At 37.5% G+C, this 21,572-nt stretch overlaps 1 protein-coding gene across 3 annotated transcripts; it reads left to right on the forward strand.

Annotated features, from left to right (window-relative positions):
- Positions 1-164: 164 nt before the first annotated feature.
- Positions 165-21,027, forward strand: LOC134749533 (olfactomedin-like protein 2A). 3 transcript variants are annotated; one of them, XM_063684501.1, is made up of 7 exons: positions 165-379; positions 996-1,171; positions 14,243-14,388; positions 15,237-15,350; positions 16,602-16,838; positions 17,275-17,350; positions 18,830-21,027. In XM_063684501.1, exons 1-7 carry the CDS (start codon positions 261-263, stop codon positions 18,865-18,867), a joined length of 906 nt encoding a protein of 301 aa, XP_063540571.1. In that variant the 5' UTR covers positions 165-260; the 3' UTR covers positions 18,868-21,027. The 3 variants fall into 3 exon arrangements, with proteins under 3 accessions (XP_063540571.1, XP_063540569.1, XP_063540570.1); XM_063684499.1 differs by lacking the exons at positions 165-379; positions 996-1,171 and adding exons at positions 4,928-5,026; positions 8,997-9,412; XM_063684500.1 differs by lacking the exons at positions 165-379; positions 996-1,171 and adding an exon at positions 8,920-9,412.
- Positions 21,028-21,572: the final 545 nt, after the last annotated feature.

A 21,572-nucleotide genomic window follows, 5' to 3' on the forward strand; every position in this document is an offset into this window, starting at 1 on the left:
TACACTTACCTTGGACAGTAATAAGTGCGCTAATATGTAGTTTTTGGCGTATGTACTCATCTTTTTCTAAGTTGTTTAGTGTAATATACAAAGTTTAATAGAACAACAAAACAAGTCTTCAAAGGTTGTACTCTGTACTTTGTCTACTAGATTTTTGTTGTATGTAAAAGACATAGGTAAAAGAGTTTACATTGTGGAGCCTCTGAATTTCTGAAAGCGGAAGTTGTGGATAGCATGTTGTACTTGCACCAAGTACAACAATGTCACTACCATCTAAAGTTAACAAGGAAAACTTTCGCCTGCTGGACCTCTCAAGTGACGAGGAGTCCGATGACTTGCAGCTAGAAATAATTCCTAGCAGAAAAAAGAAAATCACAAGGTAAATAATTTAATTACTACTTCTTTGTATGATCTTGTCTTGTTTGTTTGTGATTCTAGCCCTCACAGTATGTTGAGTTGTTTTGATAAGGGCAAGATAAAACCTGTACCATGCTGCAGAGTAACCTACTCCACCGTTCTCAATATTGGCCTCGGCCATCTCGATGTTAGGGCACATTATCAATATAGCAGTAAGAGAGGAATCTTTTACATTGTCCTAATGTAAAAATTAAATATGGGCAAGTTATTTTTAGGTTGTTTTATAATTGCTGTTATTCAGTGCAATTTGCCACATACATGTTTGATAAACTGGTGCAAACGGACTGCACAGTGAAATTGTTACAATGAATTGTTCTGTAACCTGCTTAAATGCCACAATAAATAAATAAAATTATAAATGCCACAAAGTTAATATTATAATTCATGAATATTTCTTTACACCCGTGTTTTTCAACCTATGGGTCTCCACCAGCCTGGAAGCCTGTAATATATACGTTTTTTTTTTTACATACTAAGGGGGTTGCACAATTAAAAAGCTTGCAAAACACTGCTTTTCACTGTTGATATAAATTTATGTGTACTTGAAAACCGTCAATTGTAAATATATTTTTTTACAGACGGGAACGCAGCAGAGGTACCCCCAAGACCCCAGAGCCCAACATAGGAGCTGAGGTGCGATGCGCGCTCCGCTGGGCTCTCCGTGGCACACTATTGCTCTGGCTGCTTATACTGACATGGATATGTGCCGCACTCTACGACCAAGTGTCTACTATGAGAGCTGCTGTTGACCATGGTGAGTAGTGTAGATGGGAACTGAAGATATACACATACACATGCTTTTTGTTTTTGAAATGATTGCTATTTAAAAAACCGGCCAAGTGCGAGTCGGACTCGCGCACGAAGGGTTCCGTACCATTATGCAAAAAACGGCAAAAAAATCACGTTTGTTGTATGGGAGCCCCCCTTAAATATTTATTTTATTCTGTTTTTAGTATTTGTTGTTATAGCGGCAACAGAAATACACCATCTGTGAAAATTTCAACTGTCTAGCTATCACGGTTCATGACTTTCATGAGATACAGCCTGGTGACAGACGGACCGTTTTTACCCTTTGGGTACGGAACCCTAAAAATGTATTGAACATAATTTAATATACTCCATTCCAAAATTTATATAAAAATTAACAGGTGATTACCTTAATGCCAGACTGTCCATCTGTCTCAGGCATATTTTTGTCTACTTGTTTTATTTGGATAACTAGATTTATATTTGCTTATTATATTATTGAACAACTTTAATAAAAAACATGTAAAAAAAAATCATTGAAATAAGCATTAATAAAAAAAAAACAAAAGACTAAGTCTGGCAAACACAACTTGGCAGTCAGTAAGAACCTGGAAAACTATACTTTGGGTTCTAGTACTGGAGACAAAGACATAATTCTCTCTGTCTATGTTTGAAATGAGACAGTCCTAGGCCAAAATAGGTACATATATAAAATTGTCTAGGTGCTGAGATTGTTGGCTACAAACCCTAGAAAAACTGTTTAATACTCAAAAAAAAAAAAAAATAGGAACAGGCAACACTAACAACATAACTAAATTTTAAAAACCTGTCTGTGTTTACAAATACGATATTTATTCATTAGTAGCCCCAGTCTGAAAAGTGATTATCTTATAGCCAGTAGCGTACAGTCGCCATCAGATATATCGGAGCGGCCGAGGTGCTCAAAAACATCTGAACACGCACTCTAACGCCTTGACAAAAGAAGCGTGTTCAGATATTTATGAGCGCCTCGGCCGCTCCTATATATCTGATGGCAACTGTACATACATTGCATAGTACGCAAATCTGTAATTCTGTACTGCTCCCATGTCCAACCCCGCCTACACTTCACTTAAGTGCCTCCACTCCCTTGTAGTAGTAATTCCGTATGAGAAATGTCTGATATTAGCTTCTTTGACGTCAAATTCCTGATTGCTTTGTATTTGTTGTTTGGTATAGTAAATGTATTTAACGTTATATTGCAAACTAAGTGGGTATTATTTAGATAATCTTATACCTATTACGCATACCTCAATGTGACGCAGCACAATTCATTGCACGAGGAGGTAGGTCATCCTTCCTGCGCCCTTTATTCGTAAAATCGGCTTTATCTGTCAATAAACAAGTGGGTGGGACTAATTTACATTTTCAGTTAGATTTTCTGTAGAGTGAACCTAATGAAATTCCATTAGAGTCCAAATTTGTGTAACTAATAGCAATGTCAGTAGGTAGGTAGTCTGTAGGTAGGTAGGTAGTTCGTAGGTAGGTTCGTCACAATTTGAGCCTTCTACGAAACTTTTCAGAATAGAGAAATTTTGTGAAATCCCATCGGGACCGTTGAGGTGAGTTGTGTTTTACAACTTTTTCAAAGCAAAGCCTGCTTTAATTTTCCGTGCAATATTAGTTTTATCTAATGTTGGGAGAAATTGAATTAATAATAAATTTTATATGCGTGGTATGTCGCGCCGTGGGTTGGGGTATATCATCGTATCATATCAAGGGTAAGTGTATCAAATTCCGATTCAGGGTTGAGAGCTACGCAGGTGTTTCGGCAATTATAGGCATAATTGAATGTACTTTTGTACCAACCTAAACGCGTATTGGATGTTTTACGGTTTTATTAGTTGAAATGAGTATGTGGATTCGATATTTTATACCTATGTGTAACCATTTTGTAAAGTTGAACAGGACCACACACCTCTGTGTTTCGTATATTTTTTTGTGACAATAAATTTACCGTAATTTTTCAGTAAAAGATACCTCAAGTCATACAAGCAACTAAGTACTTAAAGTATGTATTTATAACTACTATGTTTTATAAAATGCAATGCACATGTATATTAGTATTACTTTCCATATAGTTGAAATGAAAAGTAGTGTTCAACTCTATTCGTTCGAGCGAGCGCCAAAATATCCCAGGTGCAATGGGTCGTTAACAATCTACTGTTCCTTTTACCAAGCTTTTGATAAGCTTTTTCAGTATTGTAGGTTCATTTTCTGTCCGTAGATACTCATTCCAACATTTACGCGCTACATTATTTTCCCGCAATTATTTTATATTCGTAACACGAGTACAAGCTTTTACGTAGGTACCTCGGCTGCAAAGAAAAAGCTAAAATTTGTAGACATAAAAATTCCTAGCGTAACAATAAGAGTGCGCCTTGCGAACCCAAGGAACGCCGCGCCGGTACCACCGGTACCGCCGGTAAAACATCGTATAATGGTTACCAGACGCATTTTATCGAAGGAAAATATCGTGAGGGAACCGGACTAACCCATTGCGGCCTTAGTTTCCCGTCTAGGTTGGGTTGGAAGGTTAAATGACACACGCTTTAGTAGAAATTAGTGCCTGTGTATATTTTTAAGTAGATTGTTACAAAACTTCAGAAATAAAGGCTATTTTTATTTATTTTATTTATTAGTGCCTGTGTGCCAGTGCCAATGGGGTTGGCAACTGTCAAAGGTTTGCAGAGATGGCGCCATCATAGCTTGCCCCTTTTTCTATGAGATTTGGCTTAAAGGATTGGCATCCAGGGCATTAAAAAAAACAAAAATTTGACACAATTCTAAGGATTGACAGGGCAAGCTATGCTGGCGCCATCTGCTTAACACTTCGACCGGCCAACCCCATTGTAGGAATTGTGCCAAGTGGTCCTCATGGTCCCTAAGTGAGTCTTGGCAAAATGTGTGGTTGGATGATGATGATGCAATGGCATAATATTCATAAATAACGTTACTTTATAGCAGTTACATTACACCTAATTACCGTGTGAAGTTAATATGTATTATGTAGTACATAAACATAGCCATTAAAACAAATTGAAGTTAATTAGGTGCTACTTAGTGCAAATTGAAACTCTAATTACACGTAGGTACTAACTGACTGCGGACATAGGGAAGTGTGAAAAGACTCGTAGAAAAATTACTAAGTTATACTCGTATGGCGACGTTTAAAACATATGGAAAGCTTATTTGTAGTTATAGGTATTTAGACCAAGATAAGTCTGTAGCGATTTTGATAGCCCAGACTGTGCAATTGTTATTTGAAACGTCATACTTCTATAAAATTATGATGCACTTGCACAGTCTGTGCTGTCAAAATCGTTGCAGTTATCTTGGTCTAACTCTATGTTATCTACGCTTTGACGCTTTCCCGGATGTATCGTAAAGGAACCGAAAACCCAAGGTCTGGCAGGCTGTCGCAAAAAATAGCGCCGGTACATTTTTATATGAAAGCGGCTCAGTACCATCTGACCAAGAGACGTCACATGATATTGAAGGTTCCAAGACTTCCAAGAAACTTATTAGTAAGAATTTGAACACGACCAGTTTGTAAGACAGCGTCCCACGCCTTACTTTTCCACTATCGATGCGTTATTTATCTATGATTTCTCCAGTAACAGCCAAATAGTATGGACATTATCTAGATTCTAGACGGACAGGTCATATGATTTGGTGATGCGATGTCTCTTCCAGCCGCTCTATTTCCGGCGTCTGCAGTACGCACGCGCGTCGCGCCTGCGTGACGTCACGACTAGTTCGCTCCCCAAATTCCGAGTGGAGTACCGCGTACTACTCGACTACAAAAACATTTGTAGTAAAGGTAGTCACTGGGAAAACAACCAATCGGATACCTAGGGGACCTATTTTAATAAACGTGGTCAGTTAAAACATTTAAAAACATTACGCTGTTTTGCAACTAGGTCGTTTTGAGAGTGTTTTTAGTGACAAGAAAGAGTTCTAGTTGTTTGTATTTTAGTGATAGTGTTTTGTATTGTATGAGGTTTCAGTGTTTGTGTAGTGTTTCCTAAGAGATAACCTTGTGCTAAATACAACTGCAGGCTTTAATCTAATATAGTTCGGACGTCCCTAATATTTACCTACGATTTTTTTGCAGTTTGCGCTATTATTGCATATTACATCAATTGTTATAACCGGAAAATGGCTTCCTCAAACTATTTTAATTATCTTTAGATAATTAAAACCGGCCTTTCACAATAATGAAGCTCTTAGCACTTTATCGATATTTATCTATAAGCAGAGCCCTAGTTACTTTACGTTAACCGTATACTTCACGTTAATATTATTTGGAAAAACATTCCAGGCTCCAAGCAACGGTACTTCCAAATTGGAAAACAGCTTGAAAGTTAACACTTTAATGTTTATCTAACCCCTTACCCAAGGGTAGACGTGCCACGCAAATACAGTAGACGTCATAGCCCTTGCGTAGTCCGCAGTAGCGATATTTTGATTTGAATTAGTTGCAGTAATATCGTGGTTCCGTTACAGAGTGTTACTGCAGCTCCGCGCAAGCGCGCGTTCATTCACCAGCTCGTGGTCGATATTTCTGCCACAATGTGAATTCCAAAACGTCATAAGAATGTATGAATTTTAACGGCACTTGCGTCATACATGCTTGAACATTATAGCGCTTTTCTCTGTGTAAAAGCTATGCTGTTTATCTTACATAGTATCACTGTTGTTCACGTACAGCCTTTCAGTGCACAAATATTCAGATACAGTATATTATGTAGGAAAGTGAGATCTAGGTAGGACAGAGTATCTTGCAGTTATTAAAAAAATACCGTTATGTTGCGCCAAACGGTTTAAGCATATGTCGAAGAAAAAAAACAGAAACATAGTAAAATTTTAATTCAGTATTAACACGATGCCTCAGGTAAACTACATTATAGTCTACCTTAAAAATTAAACTAATTAAGGCATTAAGTCCGCCATTTGTACTTATTTTTATTGTGCAATAAAGTTTAAATAAATAAATAAACTAGAGAATCAAACACAGTAATTGAATAGATTTTGATTGGATCCGATATAATATATGTATCTGCCAATATCAGAATGATGTAGGAAAGACATCACTGCTATCTTAAAATAAGGTTGAAGGTTTTTTATTGGTGTGGTATCAACAACAGGGTTGTTTGCCTTGTTTGGTTGTATTTCCGTATCCCGAATATGACCCTTATACCCACGTGTTATCGATTAGCTGAGCTTTATAAAGTCACTCCTGATATGCCGTCGAGAAGTTATCAAAATCGCAAAATTTCGACTGAAAATTTTTGGAAACTATATTTTTTGTGTACGAAAAGAAATAGAATAATTTCATTTTTGAAATGAAGGGTTTCTTTGTTTTGCTGTAAAAATCCTGAAATTTCCGAGAACTTTTCCAACTTTTTGTAAATTTTCAGCAACTTGCGCATCCGTAACTCCTCTGAGTAGTTTTGTTACAATATTCTATGAATATTCTAATACGATCTACGAGTTCTTATATTTAGACCATGTTCCATCTGCCAGCAATATTTACGGAAGCTACCTTATTCAACAAACAAATCGATGTCCACACAACACGGCCTTCATTAGAATTATACTAATGGAGGTCTGCTATTTGTCATTGTTACATTTGTATATGCGCAATTTACATTTGCTCACAAGTCTGGTACTTTCAAGCATGTTGTCTGACAAGAGCAAGACCAAGGTGCGCCAATTGTTTTCATTGTCAACGAGTAATGACCTCAAACACAATTACTTACCTCTCGATTCCTATTTTAGTAGTAGTAGTAGTATTAGTAGTAAAAAAAAACACTTTATTGCACAAAACAAGTATCTACTTACATAGCTAGGTAACATAGATAATATAATGAATGCGAATAAAAGCTTACTGATTTATTATACTCCAGACTCCATAGTTGCGCGCGTCAGCGCAAGTCATGCTAAGCGGTCTGCTGGCCTTAATTTTCATGGGACCCTGACAATTTAATTTGATTAGTTACACAAAAACCTTTTTGCGGTATACCTAAATGCTTAGAATAAATAACTACTAGACGGAAGAAATTCAAACTATAGATATAGCAAAAAAGCGAAGTAGATGTTTTTATAGCAACTATATATTGGTAAACGTTATTCACATATAGACAAGGTCTACAGCTTGTCAGTGAGGTATGTTATTGCCGGTAGTTAGGTGCCAGCATAATGGGTAATTTATTTATCAATAAGCCAGTTGTCACGTAGACCGTTCGGTGGCCTTAACAAGCTTCCAGTAAACATGTATTAGTGGTGTTTAATAGAAGCAGACAATATGTAAAACAGGAGTTATATAATAATGATGTAAAGATATTTGACAACATCAGGAATCCCATAACCTCTTCTCTGCGTTCCTCGTCTTAGCCATTTATAAAATATGTTTTTGTCACAAACTTAATTTAAAATTTAAAACTTCTATCGCGGAGTATTTTTTTCAACAATCATGTATTGATCGAATCGATTGTAATAAGTGTCTATATATGTGGTCTCCATCACCAGATCAGCTCAATGTCATCTTGGTACATTGTTTCCGGCCTATCATACGTATGCCAAATTTCAGCTCTTTGAATACCAACAAGCGTTTGATTTTTTTAGCGAAATTTTAAGACAACTTACATAGTAAATTAGATACCTTTATTTCAACTTTTGGCAAACAAAGTTATTTACCGGGCCGTACAGTAACGTCTATTTTCAGGGGGTCCCTTTGTTTGACATACCTAATTATTGAAAGTCATATTATCATTTGTCATAATTCTGAAACCGGTAACTTTTCAGGATTTTCCTCAGGTCATCCTATAGATAGGTTAGGTTAGGTTTGTTTTATGGCAATCCTGAAAAGTTACGCGTTTCTGAGAAAAACCAAATTATGACTAACGAAAATGTGGACAAACAATACATTATGACTTAAAACTATATCGGGAAACAATAGAGACCCCTATTTCAGCTGTCGAATTCGAAGCACGCTTTTTTTTCTCATTTTTCAGCTCTTCTACTGATCTTGTCCCGGCAATTTTATACAAACTTCCACCCTTTTCACCAGTTCTAGGTAGCCTATACCTATGTATTATATTTACAAACCCGGCCAGGTCAAGAAGATAGAGATTGTTTCCGTGCAACTGCAATCACGTTATTCTCTTCCACCTAGTTTTCCATACTGCTTCCATTTAAGTACGACAAATTGCAGGAAGTAATGTAATGTTATGTTACTCTTAGTCATCGCGCAGGATTGGATTGATAAAATAACCGTTTGCATGATAGAACTGCTTTTTTCATTTCCTAAGAATTAGGCATGAAAATCGATGATTTTATCACGAATACGCCGCGAAACCTTAAGCACAGTCGGATCTAGACTTAGGTCTATAAGTATCAGGCAAAGGAAGTAGGTGGACGGCCTGGAAAAGTGGAAACAATCTACTGTAGATGTTTTAATTAAGAGTTTTGAATGATTCACGGTTAGTTTCACTAGACTTATATTGACCAGGATATAGGCCGTGATTACCTTTTGTATTGTTTTTGAGCTCCCGATATTTCGACGCAGTTACATGCATCTTGTTCACGGGTGACAAACAATACAAAAGGTAATCACGGTCTATATCCCGGTCAATATAAGTCTATGTTTTAAGTAGTCGTAAAATAGATAAGTATTTTTTTATTATTTAAAAAGATATATCATCACGTTAACTACGCCAACACCTGAAACCTCATGACCTCTTGTTTTGAATTCAACTCTTGACAATCTTAAGCACATCGATTCTCAGCCGAGAGGTGATTAACTCGCGCTATCATTCGCCATTCGAGCGCCAGCTAGCGCACACGCGACGTGTTGTGATAAGTGAGTGAGGAAGTGTACGAATGCGGTAGCGATCCGGAGACATGGAGAGTGCGGTTCACGCGGCGGTGCCACTGCGGGTCGGCAAGAAGATGCGCAAGAGGCGGGAGCTGGACGCTCTGGTCGGGGGCGGCGGGGCTAGGAGTGGCAGGCTCCTGTCGGCTTCGAGTGATGAGGGGGAACCCTGGGGCCGAAGGACCTCCCGCCGCCGCCGATCCCGTCCCTTCGTCCGCCTCGCCGCCGCCCTAGCCCTATGCGTATGCGTTGTTTCTGCCGCTACGGTGCTGTGGCTCTTCGTTGATGTTCGAAGGCAAATCGTCTCTCTTCGCATTGAAATGGATAGAGGTTCGTTAATTGATTGATCAATTAAAATAACTTTATTGTGATGTTATCTAGGAATTCATAGGCAGTCTTTATTTTAATAGACTTATGAGTACCTACTTACATTATTTGTATTTTATAGGGATGTATGTTCACACTTCACAATATAGCTAATAAAGAGAATGATCGTATATTTTATTCGTCGTAAAAAAGTTAGCTGTAGATAAAAATCTTAACTGCTGCTGCTGGCGATGATATCATAATTGATAATACCTATTAGTTAGGTACTTGTTTAATTAAGAAAATCCTCATTTGACCCACTAACCATTTCTTTGTAGCGATGTTTATCTTATCTATGTAAGTATTGTTCAACCTCTTCTTTTCTGTATTATTTGTATTGTTTTCTGTAATTGAGAGAGAGTTGTATTACGTTTATGTAATAAATACAGGTATTCGGTGTATTGGGTAGGAACCCTTTTTCACTTTCTTAGTTTACACCTATACTCGTTTGAATTGACGCAGTCGCTATCGTTTAAGGCCGCGTAAAACTCATGGTGACTATGGTGAGGGTACTGGACAGAATATAGATAAATAGAACATATATAAGCAGATAACTACTTATACAGGTTGTCCTTAGCCATTGGACAAAACAAAAATATACATATGCATTTAGGGTATTCAGAATCAGTATACAATGTATCATAACATCCGGTGTAGCGGTTACGAAGAAATTAACGAATTACGATTTTTTTACTTTGGAGCAGCCTGTATGTGTTAATAGCTCCTGAGGTAATAAATACTATAAAACCTTCTTCGACCTTGTTGATTATCTTTTTTATTTATGACACTAATAAGATTCTGACTTTTGACAAATGTCATCATTGCCGCACATTTTCTAACAAATTGCCAAAAACACTGCCAATGATTAATACAGCATGTCTCTTTTTGTTGTCGATCATTGGAATTAATTTTTGTTTGAAAATTATTATTTTTTCTTTTGTTCTAATTAAAAAAAATTTACGTTAGAGCATTCCTGAGAAGTTACCCTACGTGGGATTTCAGGGTTTGTCCAATGGCTAAGGTCACCCTGTATATAATGCTGAAATTAAAAACATAATGTAAATATTTACAACGCGGTACTTTTAAAACCTTACTGGCGTGAAGACGATAAAATCCTGTTTCCAAATAATTCACAATTACTTTATAACAATAACAAAAAACCAATTACTTGTTTGTAAACACTTACGAAAAACAATTGAACTGCATAATTGAACGAACGTTCGTTAATTAAAATACTGAGACGAGGAAACCGCTCAATCGTTAGTTGCGTAACTTGTGAACTTTCTTGAATGACCTAATGAGCCGGTAGCCGAACATAGAAAGCTCTCGTCAATATTACACCAAATATTCCATGACCTAGACGCGCGACCGTGAAATTTGGCTTCCGTGCTTTTTATTTACTCATTTACATGTTTGTTTCCATGTAATCAAGTGATGTAAATAACCGACGGTGTTGTTTATCTCCAGGGAAACACAGGTACTTTGTGTCACCTCTTTGTTTTAAGAAACTGCAAAAACGTTAATATTAAACACATTTAGCCATATGTACTGAAACAACGACAATCCTGTTTTTCATCGCTGTCATCACTTTTCTGCTATTGCTGGATTGGATGCTCTTTCAATTTTATATATTTGGTCTTCATAAAATTGGGGGTAAGTGGGGTAAATGTTCTACTAAACGTTGTGTGTCAATTGAATTGGTATGTGTGTTGACTAATCGCAAAGATAGATATAACTCCGTAATAGATGGATACAGTCTAAGGAAAAAACGTTCCTCAAAAATCAAGAAAATTTGATTCTCGATCAGATGGCGCCACTACCTTTGGCCTACTGTCGTATAGATGGCGTTGACGGTTTCGTTTGTTATTTAACAATTTTAACGCATATCAGTGAAAGAACATTGGTCAAAATAATATAAAAATAATTAATGCAAATATTTCAAATAAAAAAAAATCATTTATCCATATATAAATACATTTTTTGAGATTTTTATTTTTAGTTTGAATCGTGTCGATAGATGGCAGTGAATTTACTATGGTTTCATAATTTACTATGGCAGTACCGCTCTATCCTATTTTATCCTCTTTGCTAATCGTTCCTAAATGAGATTACTAATGCAACGATTTTGTAATTGCAGAGTAATTAAACTACATTGTAACTGTATGTAGTAGAATTTTTCGCCTTCCAGGGAAATTCAACGTTTTTATTATACCTACCTACACATATCGAGCTGTTCTTGCATACTTGTAAAACATCTTTTAGATATCCTCTAAGTTAAGACTCCCATGGTTTACATGTTTCGCATTAGGGTTTCCCCACATATATATTGACGCGAAATCGGCAAAATCCGATAGGAAAAGGCGTTATGTCTGCGCCATAAGAGCGAAATAGTCGTCGTTCGGCTCGGCTGGCGCGGCGCCTGCCGTCGCGTCGACGGCTTTTTCGATCTTATTGCGCGGACATAAAGCTTTTTCATATCGGCTTTTGCCGAATGCGCGTCGATATATCTGTTAAGAGTGTTGAGAGCCTTAGTATATTTTTACTTTCATGCGCGTCTTTTTATTATAGTATCAATAAACTGATCTGTTACTTACTTCATTTCTCATAAGTTGATATCAACTTAATTGTTGAAATATATAACTACATGTATGGTCTGTCAAGTAACTTGTAAATCAGTGGGAGTGCCGCTATTGTTCATAGACAGAGGCCCCGAAACATGTCCCGCCCACGCCTGGGAGATAGCATCTCTGTACCTACTCCGTCGATTACTCATCGTATACTTTTACTTTCAGTTCAGTTGAATTATTCAGTGGCATTGTTAAATTAATACATGTTTTCTCTGGTTGATTTTGTTCCATTACGTACGAATATTACGATAGTTTAAAGAATGTTTAACCTAATTGAGAAAAGCTCGTAAATTCTTGTATCTATATCAATCAAATCTATTTGTATATTTACGCCTCCAGTTATCCTCACCTATTTATTATATCGGGATATGCTATAAAGTAGGTTGTCCATAGACTACAAATTCTAAGTTTCACTTAAGTAGTTTAATAGGATGTATAAAATTACAATATTTACTGATGTAACGTTTTTTGTACTTATTGTAATAAATAAGTAGGTGTACACGTACACGGTAATTTGCCCAAGCTATAGGAATTGCACTAAAACAATGTGTATTAAAATGCATAATTACACCAACACGACGATTGTATTTGCAAACTAAATACATAATACGTATCAATAAACTGGTAATAGTTAATACGTATTATTTAAATATCACGTTAAGTATTGTATCTATTTAGTCGTCTGCCAAATTCGTAAACATTGCGTGCGAAACCTCACATCACTTTGTTAAAAACTGGTTACACTAGTTTTTGCTAGACCCTTGAACCTCTCGCGGATCTAACTTCCTATTATGGATTAGACACACACTCACACGTCTGTTAGGTACCTGGGGTACCTACCTACAGATCAAAAATGACTACACCATTATGTATGTAACGTTGCCCAACCTTTAAAAACGTGTAGGTAATCAGAAAAGTCCATAGGCACCAAATTGACTATATCTCTGGTGCGTAGCGTTGTAATTTGGATTTGTGGAGTCGATTCGAAATTAGCCCACTTATTCTTGGAAATAATCAAGTCTTGTTAGTACTTTTTGCTAATTGAATTGCAGTTGAATTTCCTGTTCTGCCATAAGTACAGGAAACAGGTATAGGTCGTAGGTGCTTAAGGTTGACAAGTCGTCGTTTTATATTATGTATAAAATTATTTACCTTCACAAAACCTCCATCCGTCCTTAATCCGCATAATCCAAATAAAAAGCTGGCCTCGGACCGAAGAGGTATAAAATATGTATTAAATTATTATTCATAATAATCAAAGCAATCGAAGTCGTTATCCGTTCAGGTCAATCGATTAAAACATTCGACCCTATTTTAGGGCCACTTGCACCATTCCACTAGCCCGGGGTTAACCGGTTAAACCTGGAGTTACCATGGTAACCAGTACAATTTGACACTGGGTTAACTGTTCAACCGCTTAACCCCGGGGTAGTGGGATGGTGCAAGTGACCCTTAAAAAAATCGTTAACGTAGGTTTCAAGGTCGCATGACAATTTAATCTATTATTTTACTTTTATCGCGTAGTGGCCATTATTATGCAGTGCTTACATGTGGGCCATGTGGCCCTTAATCCTTTGAAATCCCTGACTATTACCAGCAAACCTCTTAGACCTTCCCTATTATATTTGATACCCATTAGCCTGCGGTGTTCAATCGCTTTCATATTCTACCCTAAAGCTGATCCTATCCACTGACCGATCCTGGCATATAGGGAGTAAGAAAACAATGTTCACATTATTTAATATTGCGCACCAAATAAACAATGAATGATTATGTTTTACGATTAACAAACAATGATGCGGCTAACTAAACGATATGGTGACTCCTTAATCTTTGACCTTATCAGGCTTATCAATCAACAACATAATGCATTGAAACAACCACATATATGTACCATTAATTTGATCAGTAATTCATGTTATAAGTATTACCTCCTGATACGAGCCCCGATGCAAATTAGTTCGTCTGTCCGTCTGTCTGTCACCAGGCTGTATCTCACGAAACGTGATAGCTAGACACTGTCGCTATAACAACAAATATTAAAAAGTACGGAACCCTCGGTGCGCGAGTCCGACTCGCACTTGGCCGGTTTTTTTTATATGTATGTACCGTTGGGAAATTCAATAAATACCAAATAACAATATACCGATTTAATTTTTTTTTAAAGTATCAACAACCAGCGGCGCCGTCGGCGATGCGCTCCAAGTATGCCACACAGCGTCCAGAGAGCTTCGAGGAAATGCGAGCATACTCAGCGCGCGACTGGATAAGTTGACTATAGAACATGCAGAACTCGTGAAGCGAGTTGAGCAGGTAATTTGGGACTTTAGTTGGCAACATACAAGATTACTATCAGGTGATGGTACGCGAAACACACTGCTTAACATAACGCTGGCTCGGGAGATTGTATTGTGATTTTGATCGCAATAAAATTAGCTTTATGCGGAGATACTGTATTATTGTACATACATACAAAATAATTCGTGGCCTAAGTTCTTTGGATCTTTTCCTAATCTTGATTGATTTGTTACTTTGTTACCAACTATTACATACAAGTGTTTTATGTGGTATTTGAAGACCACATTTTATGTACGAGAATATTGTGCTATCGTTTATTTAACTGTAAAATTGATAACTACCACGAATGGGACCTTATTATTTATGATACTACTCCTTCTTACTACTATCTGAATAGTCGTAAAAACTACATATAAGGAGATACGTCAATTGAAAATGCCCTTCTTGAGTTACGAATGCTATTTTCTTCCTATCTTTTGTGGTTTCTACATTTGCCTGAACCAGAGTCATAACAAACAAATTAAATTGTTGGATTTTAGTAAGCCTTTAACGTTAAAACTTGCAGAAAAGCATTTTCTTTAACGATTATAACGGGTGTAACGCGATATGATTTCATTATTTTTACCTTATCCGACGTTTCAGCTTGTGCAACCCATTCATGCGACCCCGTGCTGGGTTGCGCCAGCTGAAACGTCGGATGATTTATAATTAAGTTATATCGCGTTAGACCCGTTGTAATCACTATATTTGTACAAAACGCGAGAGTTTAAAGTGTGAAATGCACCTTGTATTCAAATTGAATTATTTATTATTCCGATCTCCTAGTATCTTATACAGTAGATTGTTTACTTGTCACTTTTCAGACGGCCAGCGAGCTCGCGGCGGTGTCGGGTCAGCTGGCCGCCGCGCCCAAACTCGCCGATACACCGCGCAGGATCGCCGAGCTGCAGCAGACCGTCGGCTCGTTCGGATCACAGGTAACTGATAATATGGACTTGGACCCTTCGACTCAGTCCAAAGGCGCGCTGTACGAATCGTCGACGATCCCAAACTCACAAGCGGTATTGAACCTTTAAGTCTAAGGAGAGACCTCGCCTCCTTATGCGTGTTCTACCGCTTGTACAATGGGCTGTGCTCTGAAGAATTGTTTGACATGATGCCAACGGCTGTTTTCTATCACCGCACCGCTCGCCATCGGTAGGGTGTTCATCCTCACACCCTAGCACCTAAACGGTCGCGTACTGTGCGGTTTAAAGGGAATTTCCTCCCTCGTACGCTTTGGCTGTGGAATGAGCTCCCTGCCGAGGTTTTCCCGAGGGGCTACAGCACACTGAACCCCACAGGGTTCTTCAAAAAAGGAGTGTACAGGTTTTTAAAGGGTCGGCAACGCGCGTGTAATATCTTCGGTGTTGCAGGCGTTCAAAGGCTACGGTAACTGCTTACCATCAGGCGGGCCGTATGCTTGATTGCCACCGACGTGGTATAAAAAAAAAGAAGACGTCAGTGTTGAATGCTGGGATGTCCTAGTTAATCGACGTAGTCCTAGGCTCTCCCGGGGCATCCCTAGTCCAATTCTAGTAGTAGTAGGGGGTAGTGAGAAGTACGCTGGAGTATATGTATATCTCTAAACCTTTCGAAACTCTAGGGCTATCCATAGTAGTCATCTCAATTGCTTTTTTGCATCTTATAGCTTGTAGCGTTGAAGCGGGTAACATATCGCATCCACGTGTCGTGCGTTTCATGATGAACAATATTAACGGCCATGTCTCTTCGTTAAATCTTTTGTCTGAGTGTATTTAAGATCCTGCATATTTTTAGTCATGTTTTTGCATTTATTTTATGAATCCTTTTGACTACATGCTATAGGTATACAGCACAACCAATGCTTGATCCCACGATTTTAATACCTGTACAAAAGATTAAGCAGATAAGAGCTTTTAAATGAGTTTAAAAACAAAAATATTCGCTAACTGGTTGTGATTGTCAAAATTGTAATGGCGTCTATCTATTGTTACCTACCTACAACCTACATCATTGTGGATATTTGAGCAATTGTCTCTAAAAAAATAGAGCTGCCTAGGAAAATGTTAATGCAGATTGAAATTTAATTTCAATTGTAACAATTGGTAACATTAAAAAAAATACTCAGGTAATGAAAAAACCGTATCTAGGGGGACAGTGATAGTACCAAAACAACGATCCTTTAATCATTACTTTATTTTCCCCAGATCACGGGTTTCGACGAAACGCTAGCCTCGACGCGAAAGCAAGCGTTAGCTGCTTCCGCGGGCGTAGAAGAGGTCAAGAAGCTAGTCCAAGCGCTGGACGCGCGGAGCAACGAAACCATAGCCAACGTCACCGCCAACGGAAGGAGGGAGGATGAGATCAAGCAGGACATAGCCACGCTCAATTCCACGCTGGCGGGACGCGTGGATGCCTTAGAGAATAAGATACAACTGTACACTGTAAGTCAATCCGCAATCCAGTAAATATTAAAAAAAAAGCGGGGCGCGAGATTCCAATATCATTTGTAGGATTATTTCTGCCTTTGGAGCTCTTTTTCCTCTGGAATACATATATTCATATGAACATAGTTTCTTAATGTGGCCTAGTGTCAAAATAGAAATAGGAACCATGTTCATATTTATTAAAACAGGGTGTGCTAAAGTTTCTTCTGTCACATTTGTACTGATGTAATGATGTTACATCTTGGTTACCTGTGGTTTACGATTGAAAGATGGTTTTGAGTTTATAATATTTCATTAAGTTAAGAGAATCTTACTATTGGGCGGCGGCATGTTTAAATATTGCCATTATTTTGTCTCTGATGGGATAGAAAATCAAATGTAAAAAATATCCGTCTGCTTAATGCTGTATTAATGTTTGTCGTGTTGTTTATAGAAAACGACGAGCACGGCGGCACCGACCACCACCAGTACGTCGACAACCACCACTACCACCACAGCTGCCCCGCCAGGTAAACATACTTCTACTCTACTACCACCACAGTTGCCCCGCCAGGTAAACATACTTCTACTCTACTACCACCACAGGTGCCCCACCAGGTACACATACTCCTACTTTACTAGTATGGACCTATTAGGGTGGATTCATAATACAATACCTATAAAATAGTTTTAGTTCAAACATAGTTCATATTATATTCATACAGTATACGAATAATATCGACGCTTACCCAGTTTGTTTGTCACATTACTATTATTTAGATATATATTGTCTGTCAAGCCAATTCAGTCATTCGAAAAGAGCGGCAAATTTTAAAAACCGTTCAAGTGGGCAAGAAGGGTTCCGTACCATTACGGAAAAAACAGCAAAAAAATCACGTTTGTTGTATGGGAGCCCCATTGAAATATTTATATTATTCTTTTTTAGTATTTGTTGTTATAGCGGCAACAGAAATACATCATCTGTGAAAATTTCAACTGTCTAGCTATCACGGTTCATGAGATACAGCCTGGTGACAGACAGACAGACGGACAGCGGAGTCTTAGTAATAGGGTCCTGTTTTTACCTTTTGGGTACGGAACCCTAAAAATCTAGGCGCGAAGGGTTATCGTCCCATAGAAAATTTCAATTTCGCGCCTTTGACTACTGGCAAAGTTGTTGACCGGCTATAAGACATTTATTTATTGAAACAAAACTCGATAAAATTAGGACACTAAATGAGCGTTACTACGATTCATGAAATGATGGGATGCCTACTAGTCGATATTCCACGCGTGTATTGAACGACTGACGGGTAGTGTAACGCCCTATCCAGATTTGTCTGTATGAAATGGTGCAGTATTTTGTTCACATTTGTAGAGATGCGCTAGCTAGAGCAAGAAAAACCCCAGCATTTGCACCGATCAGGCAATAATACATGTGTAATGTCGTGTCGCTCCGATTCCGTAATGACCGTAAGGCTGGTTCAGTTAATGTTTTGCATTGAATTTAATTGAATTAGCACTTATTTGGCAGGTTAGCTGCGTCATTCCCTGAAAGATAAACGTTTAGTTATCCAACTTGACATTCACATAATATATTAAGCCATCCAGAACTATCTATTATCAGTCAAGATACACGATATTCTTATCGACTTTCGTTATCGACCATTTACCTCCTCTAGTATTTATTCATTGTCCACTTTGTTTTCAGCGAGATAAGGTAATCCTTCAATAAAAGTAAACACTTATCTAATAATAGAAATTATTTCTAGATTGATTGAAGTAAATGTGCTAGAGTCTGTGCGAAAAGAGGAAGAGTCGTGGAATATAAGGGAACCAATACATTCTATGACCCTTCTCTTTCCGCACAGACTCTAGTAATTGAAACATTTTCAGTGTTAAACAAACTACGGCAGCGATCTATCGATATTTACGCAATTACTGACAACATATTTTGGTACCTATATTCGATTCCTTGGTTCTCTTTTAATTAAAATTTTTATTTTCAGGTCCCGTCAAACCAAATGTCCTAGGCGTCGGCCAATGAGGGAACAAATCACTCCTGTACTCAAAACTAGAGTAAAGTATTACACGAAGCTTGAAGAGATTGCTCATAATGATCTCAAGAGATCTTACGTCCACACAAATATACTGTAGGCGTTCCGAGACGTGGTAATGGAAACCCTCCTGTAAGTAAGAGGTCTCTAGCTGTCAATATTTTTATGACAAAGAGATTTATAGATAGAAAGGGCGGCTAGCCATATGGCTATTTTGGTTAGGGAGCCGATAGTATATAACCTCCAGATATGCTGCTTACCGGACTAATCTGATGTTTCAAAACACTCGCGTAGTGTGTACAGATGCTAACAGATAAATCGGAGCGGCCAACATGCACACAATCTAAACACGCCTCTGCATAGGGATTATGACACATGTTGCATTTTATAACAAAATGTAGTAATATACATAGCAAGTAAGCAATTTATCACTATAATGTGGATATTAAAATAATATATGGAAATAATACAAAAATACAGGACCTGAAAGTTAGTTTTTTTTAAACTTCCAAAAAGGTAAAAGTTGTATAGCAATTATATACATAAACGCAATATTTCACCGACAAAAACGCAATTTTCTTGTTTTGTCTATACTTCAAGATGGGCTCTCAGTGACCTTGACGTCACGTTCGCTTATCGTTTTGTTAGAAGCGTTTCGCGAGTGAGGTACGACTGTCGGACTTTGGCTATCATTTCTGACTTTTGTATTGTTCTAATGCAATTGGTCCCATATAGACATTTGATGCTAAAAACACACCTGATTGATTAGTACCATTCATAAAAATTTGTCATCTAGCCTATTGTCAAGCTGGTAAGAGTGCATGTTCATATATTATTGTGCTCCTTGGCCGCTCCAGTATAATATATCTGATAGCGATTGTACATAGCTACGGATTAGCGAATGTTACGTAGCTTGAGGTGATGCGGTTGTACGTTTGCATTATTAGGTACAGTGATATTTTTACTAGCCATCGGTGGACTTTATCTCGTTGTAATAAGGTTTGCGGATGGTGACTTACTTCTGTCGAAGATTGTACGATAGAAACGAACGCGACATACGAAGTGTCTGCGATTAGGCGCCAAATGATTATATAGTCTTAAATGTCTCGTGTGGATTTCTTATTTTATATAGGTAATACCGTTGTGTAGATAAAGGAATAGGTGACCAACAAAACTCACTAATGACTACCACAAGGTAATAGCCATAGTGAACCATATTAAAACCGGAATAAGGTTGATTTTTGTTAAATTATTTTTTGTAATAATTGAGTTTTGGTTGTCACTTGTCACCTGGCGGCATATAAAGGGGTAAAAATATAATAGCCGCAGTTGGCAACTGATATATATATGTACCACTTTGCAGGAACTATATTCCTTTGTGTACGGTAATACGGATGTAATTATTTTATGTTTCTCGCTTTTACCTTAAAGTAGTGTCAATGTTTCTTTGTAGCACCTAAAATAAATGTCGCAGGCACTTGGTGTGTTGTCGCCTTGTATTAATTACGAAGTAAATATATCAAGAGTTTACTCTTGGTACGTCTACTTTAGGTTCATTCTGTGAGTATGGTATTAAATTTACTTTAGTGTTTCATTACTTTTAGGAAATTATTTACATTATGACAGTACAGTACAGATGAATTCACGAAAACTGTGTAATGTGGGTATCATGACTGACTCGTATAAAATGCATGTTTTGTTTTTAAAACAAAGAAAGAAAAAGTGCGAAACAATCGGTCACAGGTACCATATGTACTTTTAGAAATTAATAATATCAATAAAAATCGTCACAAAAGTCTGAGGCTTACGCTCAGGTAGCTGATATGACCGAGTATTGTTCTCAAAATGATAAATAATTTAATAACCAAATAGAGTTTTCGTGAATTTATTGACATGCGGAACATAGTTGCTCCATAGCGGCCATTTAGATGGCTTAAAGCTTCTACTGAGATTTAAGTTTTTATTTATTTGTTATATTCAGTCACTAAATTAATTCCCTCCTTGTACGGTATAAGTTGCAATAATGGCGAAGAGTGAGAACGATACCAATGTAAATAGTTTACAATAATTAAGAATTAATTTAATTATAACTTTATATGAGCACAGGATTAAAGAAACGAAACCAGAGTAACAACTTAATATAACCGTGTTATGTTTTTTATTACGTTACTACCAGCGCGCGTCACCTCATTGAATAGTTGTCTTTGTTCTAGCAAAGAAAATTAATTAGACATAGAGTGCTCACTCCATACATCAGTTTTGTTACCAACAATACTATTATTTTCGTAGTCGACATCTAGCGTCAAGTAGCGGAATTATCAGTACTGCTACTCGACAATAGATGTCGCGAAAACGAATGGAAAGTCTAATGCTCAACGATTTCCAGCTAATATTATAACCGGAACTCTAGTTTCAACTCCTTCTACTTATAATATTAGTTGTAAATTGTTGAGCAATACACTTTTCGTCAGTCGCGACAAAAGTGACATCTAGTGTCGAGTAGCAGTACTGAGAATTCCGCTACTTGACGCTAGATATCGACTACGAAACTTAAGTCTTTTTGGTAACAAAACTGATGTATGGAGTATGTAGAGATGTGGAGAGAGCACTCTATGTCTACTTAATTCTCTTTGGTACTAGGGACAACCGTGTTAGTGGTTGTGTAAGGGTGGTATTCCATCTGTCCAATCTCTTA

Source organism: Cydia strobilella, chromosome 18 (assembly GCF_947568885.1).
Source record: "Cydia strobilella chromosome 18, ilCydStro3.1, whole genome shotgun sequence".
NCBI classification, from domain to species: domain Eukaryota; kingdom Metazoa; phylum Arthropoda; class Insecta; order Lepidoptera; family Tortricidae; genus Cydia; species Cydia strobilella.

Excerpts from the sequence above, each read along its gene's own strand:
- LOC134749533 (XM_063684499.1), top strand. The coding sequence starts at position 9,112 with ATGGAGAGTGCGGTTCACGCGGCGGTGCCACTGCGGGTCGGCAAGAAG. Across the intron at positions 9,413-14,242 it reads TCGCATTGAAATGGATAGAG|TATCAACAACCAGCGGCGCC; the intron begins GTTCGTTAATTG and ends TTTTTTTTAAAG. Across the intron at positions 17,351-18,829 it reads CACCACAGCTGCCCCGCCAG|GTCCCGTCAAACCAAATGTC; the intron begins GTAAACATACTT and ends TTTTATTTTCAG.